Here is a 10545-nt window from a genome sequence, read left to right as displayed (position 1 = left end):
TAATTTAAAAAGAAAAATGGTGAGGATCTAATATTTTGATGCGTATTTGGGTGTGTACATACATATATTTGAATTCTTCATTCATATATATAAAGATATAGTTGTTTATTATTTGAAGTTGTTATAACTTAACACACCACTTCCACTACTAGTCTACTACTACCACGTCCACTACCACCATTATCGCCTACATGCTTGCCTGCTGTAGCTCCGCTGTTCACGCGGCCCCATTTTTTTTTTACTATTCTCTTTCTTCTTTTCTTTTCTTTCCCAATATTAATTTGTGAATATTTCTTGGTCAAAATTAACAAAAATTAAAACAAATTACAAATACAATATTGACCCTGACTTTTTTGACCTTGAATGAAGATTTTAATACTAATCCAATTTCAATATTTTAGTATTAAAGATCCAGCTGGGAAAAGGAAACTTCGTTCGTACTATTTTTGTCCTCTTTTCCTTCATGGAAGTAAGTTCCCTATCAAATTTTAGGTAACCAAAAATTACAATGGAATTAGTTGCTTTGAAACAAGTGATGTTTTGGTATAATTTATTTGTGCAATGGTTAAAGAAACGTTTTTTTGGCTGTGAAATTAAAATTATTCCATTAAATATTGCTACCAAAAGCTAATCGTTACATCATATGTAAAATTAAAATGGTATTTGGTATAGTGAACTAAAATTTGGATAAATTGAATATATTTGTAAAATCAAGAGTGATAGACTAATAAAGTAAATGAATAAATCTTCTGTACACAAACAAATTATAATAAAATACAAAAGGGTAGTTTCTTCAATCAATCATTATATAATAAAATAAATCCTAAGATGAATTAATTCAGTTCCGTGAAACACCGAACTCTTCCTGATTAGACAACCGTGGTTTCTTCATCGGCAACGGGCTTTCCACCTCTTGGTCAATACCGGAAAGTTGACTTTTCTTGTTGTTCACTTCAATTGTAAAACCAGGCCAGAATTCCGGCAAAGCCGGCATATTAAGATCGAAACCCCGTTGTTGACTGATCTGACTCTGACTATGACTCTGGCTGGAAGCGCCACCTTCAGATGACGTAACGCCGCCGCCGCCACCGGAGGCACTATTTCCACTACCACCGTCGTAGTGGCATCGTTTGTGTCCACCCAAAGCCTGTCCGGTGGGAAAGGTCTTGTGGCAGATGGAGCACTCGTGAGTCCTACCACTGGAAACAGGGACAGATGTCGAAACGGTAGAAGTCGAAACGTTATCGGCAGCGGCGGAGGCGCCGCCATCCGAGGATGAATTGGTTGATTTACGGTGGCTAGCCTTATGACCGCCTAAAGCCTGGTAAGAAGGAAAAGCCTTATTACACACACTGCACTTGTAAGAAAGCTTCAGAGCCGGAGGCTGAGGTGGTAAAAGGCGAGAAACTCCTCCGTCGTTTGTGGCGGCGGATGGAGTTTTAGTGGAGTTATCTGAACCGCCACTACGGCCGGCGCCGCCGCCGCCACGAGCGAGCATGATTAGGCATAGAGCAAGGTACTCTTCTTCGGATGGAGGTTGTTCGAGACGTGGGCGCTTGGAGCGCTTGCGCTTAATCCATGGCTCGTGGAATTGGAGATTCTCGGCGTCTTCGTTGTAGAATGGGTTTGCTGTGGTTGGAGAATTCATTGCTTCTAAGGCCATAATAATAATAACAATAATAAATAAGTGTATATATATATACCCTTTTGAATTTCCTTTTTGGAGAATTAGAGAGTAAAGAATTTGGTAATAAAGAGTAGTGAGTGTGAGAAAAGGTTAAGAGAGTTGTGTATTTATATATGGAAGTGATGAAGAGAAAAGATGAATAATAATATATAAGGCGTGGTGAGTTGGTTTACTTGGTGGTGGGGGAATTAAGTGAAGTCGGTCAACTAAGAAGAAAAGAGTATAGGAGTGGGGAAAGAAGGCTGGAGGCTGTGACGACTGACTGAGCTTAATTCTTATGTAATACTAATATATATATAGAGAGACTTATTCCAAGTCAAATCAGTGCTACTACTACTACTACTTCTACTACAACACCTTCTATTACTCTTCTTCTATATTTTATAAAAGTCTTTTAACCCAATCAAATTAGTTTTTATTTATTTATTTATTAATGCTACTAGACCAACTTGAATTTTGGGGCGTGTCCACCACTCTACTTTCTATGGTCTATTAGAGCTTGGGAATTTGAATATATATATATATTGTTTTTTGCTTACTTCACAACAACCTTTTTTTTCTTATATTTATTTTTAATTAGTTGCAAGGTGTTTAATAATTGAACAAACAGAGTACTTTAGCTATTATTATCTGTTCTGTTCTGTCACTCTTATTAAAAAATTTAATCATATCCATTGTATTGATGATTATGATCAATAAATATTAATTACTGACACATTAGCAATTGTTGTGTGTAAGGATTGATCATTTGGATCAGTAACTCAATTTGATAAAATAAGAGTCTTTCTCTAATTGTCCCTTACTATTATTGCGTAACTTGATTATATTCTATTGTTGACCTCAGTGTCATAAAAGAGTACCATTATATATATATAGGTGGTTGTGTAACCATATACTGAATCTCAATTTAATTATTTATATATTTTAACAAGTAATGCCATATTAATTGTTCATATATATTATATGTTCTAATCAGTGGTGGATGAGATGATGATCATTATTTAATTACTTTCAAAAGGGACCACTCAAAGAAGAAAGAAACAAAATAATGAAATATTTACTACAATTTTAAGTATTTAGTGATAGCATAGTAAAAAAAAATTACACCATTGCATAAAGAAACGAACAATCTTATTGTATAATTCGGTAGCATGACCCCTCAAATTTAATGCTTTAGCTTTATAATGGATAAGGATTGAAATTGAATCTATATTGTTTATTATTTTGATTCAGTATTGAGTATTCAATCTGATCATATACAGTTACAAAAATATATGTGAACAACTTGCTTTGCTCTTATCATGTAAACCCAACTAAATTATATATACATGCATATGAATATAACCTATATATTTTAATTTTGGATAACAAAAAAATGATTTTAATTAGTTATTTTGAGTAGAAATAAAATAAAAGAGAACAGGTTTTATACTTCCTTCCTATGTGACGTCACACGAAACGTACTACAAACCCAATAGTCTAGAACAAACGCGTAATAAAAACTCTATTCTCCAGGTAATTTTCCAGATTATTTAAAAAAAAAAAAAAAAAAAAAGCCCAATTCTTCGGCGCGTGTACTCACGTGCCACTCAGTACACATGGCCCCTACACATGAAAGCAAAAAAGCTCTGTTTGTAACACATTTTTTCTCGGTAGTTGATGGTTGGTTGGTTGGTTGAAAAAAAAAAAAAAAAAAAAAAAACCTACAACTTGATTACAAAATGTGTATAAAATAATAATACATTATTAGCCACGTGTGTAAGTTTTATACCATAACTAATGTTCACTCTCGTTTTCATTTTTTTTCATTTTATAAATTCATGATATAGTTCTAGAAAAGTAAGAAACGATAAGCCACTTTTACTATTACATTTATTTAATTAATTATTTGTACCACCAAACTTACTCAATGGTGTACTCTTTGAAAGTTTAATGTTGAATGTTCAAACTTCAAAGTCATGGCTAGAGATTTGGATACTTCAACGCTCTTTCCTCCATGGAACTACGTTCATTTAATTCATTTATTATATTTGGTATAATTATAATTGAAATTATGTATTAGCTAGGCGTTCATATTTGAAAATTATGTGTTCTCATTCATGTTAGAGAGAAAAGTCTGTAAAAAATCTTAGCCATGTGTTGTTATTCGAGATATTATGTGTTCTTTAGCACTAAATGTAGGCAACCCAATAAAGATTTTTTGCCAACCTATTGACAATTATGGGATTTTAAGTGGGATAATAATAGATATAAGTTAATTAGGATTTTTTTCCTTTAAATTTTTACATGTACTAAATCATATTCTCTGAACTTTTAAGGTCGTTAAAAATACTTTCTATGAACTATTGAATTTAAGGATTTTTATCCAATTTTAATAGAAAAAAATAAGTCTAAATTTAGGAGCATGATTTAGTACATGTCAAAATTTGAGGGGCATAATTTAATAGATATCAAAGTTTATAGAGCATAGTTTAGTACATAAATAATCACTGAAATAGTTAAAATTGAATAAAATTAGATAAAAGTACTTAAATCTAACAATCTTAATAGTTCAGAAAAAAAATTTAATTGCCAAATAAATTTAGGAGCATGATTTGGTACATGTTAAAATTTTGAGAGAAAAACTTAATTAGTCTATTATCTAATATTTTCTCTAATAGTAGTTATTTTTTTCATTAATCTTGAATAATGTTATTATAAATAGTGTCTATTTGATAGGTGTAGATGAAAATTAATTGATAATGAATAGACTATTCTCTTGTATATGACCCAACATTTTTATATTTAATTAATATAAAAGTGATATCATTCAATACACTGTTAATCCAACGGTTGAGATATTATATACAGAAGATTATTATGACCAGGCTTAAGAGGAGGAGATGAGGGGTATTAAGGTCAAATGATCACATTAGTAGTAGTGAGCTCACTGAGTGAAAGAGTGGACTAGAACAATGAACACGCTAACAACCGTTAAGGACACGACACGCAACGCGCTTGTTTGTTTTAATTTTAGGACACGTGGCAGCATGGATTCACATGATTGGAGTAACCGACAAAACTCGATCATATAATAAACAATTGACTAAGTTATCACGCCGTCCATTTGTTTCGGAGTTCTGTTAAAAAAAAAATTGCCAGGTGGAGTGAAACTAAGGCGCGGTTGCTGATGTTGAACTCTGCTACTGCCACGTGTTGCTTTTACAGATTGGGATTCCACTCTTGAGTATTCTACTGGCTCTTCTCTCTCTCTCTTTTTGGCCAACTGTTTTGAGTACAGACCTAACTAAGCAAAGGGTGGATGCTTTTAGCTTTATTTTTCTTTTAATAATAATAATAATTAAAGAAAAATTTGTGGATAATAATGGTTTGATTAAATGACTTTTATTATTGGATGATGATGATGATGATGATGATGAACATTTTTAGGTGATTAAATTTTTTTTGTTCTAAGTTTCAACTCTCACCACGTAATGTGTTGTTCCACATATATGTTGTGCAAGTGCACGTAATATATTTATAAAAATATAAGAAATAAAGAGAGTTTTGACTGTGAGCCAATTGATTATAGAAAAACGGGTAAGTAGACATTTGGTATAGCAAATCAGTTAAATTTTTCGCTCATTACATGATAGGTTTATAGGGATAGTATTTCAGTGGAATATAATTAAATCTCTCGTGGGTAAAAATTTACTTAGCTACATTATGGACAATAAATTACAAGTTCTATTAATATTAAGAAAAATACAACTAATAAATGAATAAGGTTAGTTTAAGGATTAATAAATATAAATAAAAAAATATTATTATTGAACACTTTTTATAAGTGACGTCTTATGATTAATTAACGATAATTTTTAAATTATATAAGATTTAATATTTAATATACTGATAGCAGTATGATACCGAAAAGAATATTAAGCATCAATATTATCTATTACCAATTCTCTGAATAAATAGAGTGGAGACGTAAGTGAAATGGTCCAAACTTTAATAAAAAGAAGTAGCGTCAAGGTTTGGTTTGGCAATTGGCATAGGGTGAGGAATAGTATTAGTTAGTACATGTTGTAAAGGGTTAATTTGCTGAAGTCATGGCTCACATAATTAACCACTTCTTCCGTCTCTTCTTTCCTATATCCAATATATATATATATAGGTATATTACTTGTATAAGTTTCTTCTTTTAAATACCCAAAATACAGATTTTTCCAAGTTTGTGTTTACAAAAAAAAATAAAAATAATTGCTAAGTTAAAAAGGATCAAAATAAGTGAGTTCGAAGAAATGAGACTGGCATTTTTCTTTTTCGAGTGTGGTCAACACCCTTTAATATTGAATATTAATTGTATGGTCAGTTTAAGTCTACGGTTTTAAATAATTTTCATTAATGAACTAATTGGGTTATTAAATTAGGCACTTCGTGTTCACATGCCCACCAGGGTTTGTTTTCCATTATATTTATTGAGTTTTTAGTGGATACTATTGTATAGCTAAAGTAAAGATAAGAGTTTGTGGCTTCCAAATGATTTTGGGCCCTAAGACAGTTTTTGAGATTATTGCACATATAACACTTTTTAGTCGATAAATACCACTTTCTCATTGCTTGTCCCATGCACTGTGCAATCTCTTGGTTTTTTCATTTATTTTTTATATTGGGACTTGGGAAATTTGAATTTGAAACAATTTATTTGAACTAATATTTTATCTTGAGCAAACTAAGTAATCTAATTAAATGAGGCTTAAACATTTTATTTGGTAAGAAGTTTGTAATTTGTAATACCCAAAAAGTTAATAAGCTCTAGTTAGTAGTTAGTTTACATAAAGAACATTATAGGTTGATCCAAAGCTAATCTCTAACAACTCTTCTCCTATAAAAGAAAATTAGATTGTAGAAGGTCATAAAGGTAATCTTAATAATCTGAGTTTAAGATCTTTGTATGCATCAAAATTTAGTTCTATCTCGCACAAATAGCTTTTTGTCAAAATTAGATTAAATACCATTTTGGATCCTGTGTTTTGCAAAAGTTACAGATTAGACCCTGCGTTTTGTTAAATGACAAAATGGACCCTGTATTTTCTAAAATAGTAAAAATAGGACCCTGAGCTTAATTTTTGACAACTTTTTTTTTAATACAACCAACTTAAAGACAATGCTTAATACGACCAGATACAAAAAATGTAAACAGTTTTGTCATAGGACTTTTAGATCAGATTATAATTAAACTTTATTTTGACAAAAAATCAATTCAGGGTCCTATTTATACTATTTTAGAAAATACAGGGTCCATTTTATCATTTAACAAAACACAAGGTCCAATTGGTAACTTTTGTAAAACAGAGGGTCCAAAATGGTATTTACCCGAAATTTGTAGTAACAATCAAATATTCTTTGTTTTATATCAGTTGATAAATGAAAAACAAAGTTAAAATTAATGGTTACAACATTTATGAAACCGAAATGATAACTAACAATATTTTTTTTTTTATTTTTGGACTAAGTGAATATGGAGCTTCATTTGTTGAACAACTATAATTATTCTAGTGATAAGATAACCAAAATCACTATCAATGATTCATTGATTCATTGATTTGGGGTAGAATGAGGATTAATTAATACAATAAAAATAAAAACTTTGACACAAAACATAAAGAAATATGTAGGTACAGAGAACAATGTACAAATACCTATTTGTCAACAATTGATTTATTAAAGAGTGAAAAGAACAATGTTTATAGTTACAGCAGTTGGGTTTAGAAAAGTGGTGACCTACACATTCATTCATCTCTTATTATTGTTTTTTTTTTTTTCTATTACATTTCCAACTAGGCAACTACATCTTTGCATACTTCAGCACAGCCACCATATTTTTATTTTATTTTAGTGGATGGGATTGGGAATTTCCATTTGTTATCATTACTATATCATCAATTATTAATAGTCCATATATGAATATTAATAAGTACACTAGAGCAATGAGAATTGAGGAATAAGACTAATACCCATTTATAACAAACCACACACCTCTAATTTTCTAAAACAATTTGCATCCTCAGAAAATAATAACAATATCAACAAGTAAGTTTTCTGGGTCATTCTTTAATGTTGTCGTCCAATCATACTCAAAATGATACAGTCAAGTAGTTGTTAGTTAATTTGTGCAATTAGTTAGTTCAGTTATAATAGTTAACTGTTCTTGTTAACTAACTCTCTGTTTTCTTAATTCAATTCTCATTGTAATATAAATAAAGGCATTCACTCTTAAGTTTTGTAATTTTTACAAACTTTTGAGTTCTTTGTATTGACTTTTTAAAACAAGATTCATAGAGAAAGATTTTCAACTTGCAGTAACTAAATATCATACATTTTTATATGAATTTAGTAATTTTATTGCTTGAAATAAGATACAAAGTTAAACATTTGACGAAATTTATTTATTTAAGATTATAATTGTATATATAAAATATGTATTGGGTATCATGTAAATCAGTCAAATTTATGTGATTTATTTTGAATAAAATATATGGCTAGGGTATGATTGTCATAATTTTAATATGTGGATACCACAAGAATAATTTCTAATTTGATGAGGGGTTAAATTATAAATAGTCAATAAATATCAGCAACTATTTTGGCAGTTGGTAATATAAAATGTAATGGTCCTTAATTTGCAGTATCATATCTTTTTACTCTTGAATTCCCATCATCAAGAGACTAAAGTTCTAAAAGTTTTGACTGCAAATTTGGAACATCATACCTTTCTATAATCAATTCAATGGACTCTAATACACTTCTGTTAATCTATGTTATTTACTGTTTGGTTCTCATGAATCAATTAAGACTAAATTCGTATTTACAGTATTTTATCATATGGTATCAGAGCATCCTTAGATTAATTCTTGAGAATTTATAGTAGTATTTGTGATTTTTCATTAAATTATATTTTACATTTGGTGAGTGTCAAATATATATTTCATTGGGTTATGATCATTCGTTTATGGCGTAAATGTATACATATATTGATATATATATGCATTTTTACAATGAGTTTTTCAGATTCTGGTGAACGACATTTTGACAAAAACTTTTGAGCCCCAAAGAGTTCTAATGTAAGGGGATCCTCTCTCCCCTCATCTTTTCATTTTATGCTCTGAAGTTGTCTAGGCTAATTTTCGCTAAAGAACATCAAGGACTGATCCAAGGATATAAATTCAAATGCTCTAGTCTTTCAGTTTCTCACCTTATGTATGTTGATGACTATTTTCTCTACACAAGCTAATTTCTCTAATATGGAGCATATTAAGGATGTTTTGGCAAATTATTATTATTAATCAGGCCAACAGATAAACTTCCACAAATCTAGAATTTTTTTCTCGAGAAATTGTGGAAAGCCACTACGTTTAAGAATTGCAAAGGAGTTGGGTTTTGATTCAATGTCTGGAGAGGAAAAGTTCATTGGAAATCCTTTGTTTGTCAAGGGGAATAGGTCAAGAGATTTCAATTTTATTATTGAGAAATTTTGATCTTGGATAGAAGGGTGGAGAACTAAACTCCTTTCTCAAGCTGCCAGAATCGTTTTTATCAAAAATGTGATCTCGGCTAGTCCTATTTACTCCATGACAGTTTTTCCACTCCCAGTCAAAATTACAAATTCTCTTAATGCTTTTATCAGAAAATTTTGGCGGACCGACAATAGCAAAGAAGATTGATATCTTTCCCTTTTGAATTGGGAGACTATTTGTAAGCTAAAACGTTGTGGAGGTCTGATTGTTAGAGGTTTCAAAGATATTAATTTCTGCCTTCTGGCTAAGCTTGGTTGGTTTATAGCTGAAAATAAGAATGCTCTTTGGGTTACATTGATGAAAGAGAAGCATTGTTCCTCTTCAAGCTTTTGGGACGTCATTCTCCTTGGGAACGCTTCTCTGTCAGCTAAAGGGATTTGGAAGACCAAGGGGTTTATTAGAGATAACAACGCGTGAATTATTGGCAAACACTCTAATGTGGAAATTCAAAACTGTTATTGGTCTTCTTGTGATGGTAAACTCATTAGTCCCTCATATTGTAATCCTTAAATAAAATACAAGACCAGAGTGGAGGATTTGGTGAGGGAAAATTGTTTTGATTGGGATAGCAATCTTGTCTCTAGATTATTCACCCCAAGTGCTGCTATTACTATTCTATATGCAAACTTGACTCTTCTTCCGAAAGAGAATAAACTTATTTGGCAATCTACTGATAATGGGAGCTTCTCTTTGAAACATGCTTACTAGGATTTGAACAAGAAACGGTTCACTCTTGAGGATACTTGTGCTAAGATATGGAAGTCGAGTATTCATGATCGACGTAAGCTCTTCTTATGGAAGGTATATAAGGAGTGTCTTCCCTTTGGCTCTCGTCTCTCGACCATTTTCAATAGTTACTGTGGAAGTTGTTCTCTATGTGGCCTTGAGGGGAGTGATGGTGCTTCTCATTTTTTTTTTCTCACAATGCCCTATTACCAAGTTCTTATAGTTTACTAGTAAATGGGGTACGTATTAATGAAATCATTTTCCATACAAATGGGGAGGTTGTAAATTGGATTTTAAATCCATTTGACTCTCACGGAGTTCATATCAATATAGAGAAGAGAGATTTTATCTTGTTTGCAATAATTTTGTATCACAAACTCTAATGTTGCAGGAATGCCAATTTTCACAATTGATGAATTTGGCCTGATCTGAGATTAAAAGGCAGAATGATGCAAAGTTTAATGGTCGCGTTAATGCTAGGGTGGCTGGTATGTCCTCTTTTACTGTATTGCGGGAGACTCATGCTCTGAGTTGGAGGATTCCAGGTCCAGAAATGATTAGAGTTAATGTGGA

At 31.3% G+C, this 10545-nt stretch overlaps 1 protein-coding gene across 1 annotated transcript; it reads right to left on the bottom strand.

Moving 5' to 3' along the window:
- Positions 1-256: 256 nt before the first annotated feature.
- On the bottom strand, positions 257-2075 carry LOC115703078 (zinc finger protein ZAT10). The gene has a single exon (XM_030630564.2). It carries the CDS (start codon positions 1661-1663, stop codon positions 839-841), a length of 825 nt encoding a protein of 274 aa, XP_030486424.2. The 5' UTR covers positions 1664-2075; the 3' UTR covers positions 257-838.
- Positions 2076-10545: the final 8470 nt, after the last annotated feature.

The sequence above is a fragment of the Cannabis sativa genome, chromosome X (assembly GCF_029168945.1).
Source record: "Cannabis sativa cultivar Pink pepper isolate KNU-18-1 chromosome X, ASM2916894v1, whole genome shotgun sequence".
Lineage (NCBI taxonomy): Eukaryota > Viridiplantae > Streptophyta > Magnoliopsida > Rosales > Cannabaceae > Cannabis > Cannabis sativa.
This window is presented reverse-complemented; position numbering and strand designations above follow the sequence as displayed.

What these genes read in the sequence shown, in the direction of transcription:
- LOC115703078 (XM_030630564.2), bottom strand. Translation starts at nt 1,663, where the DNA reads ATGGCCTTAGAAGCAATGAATTCTCCAACCACAGCAAACCCATTCTAC.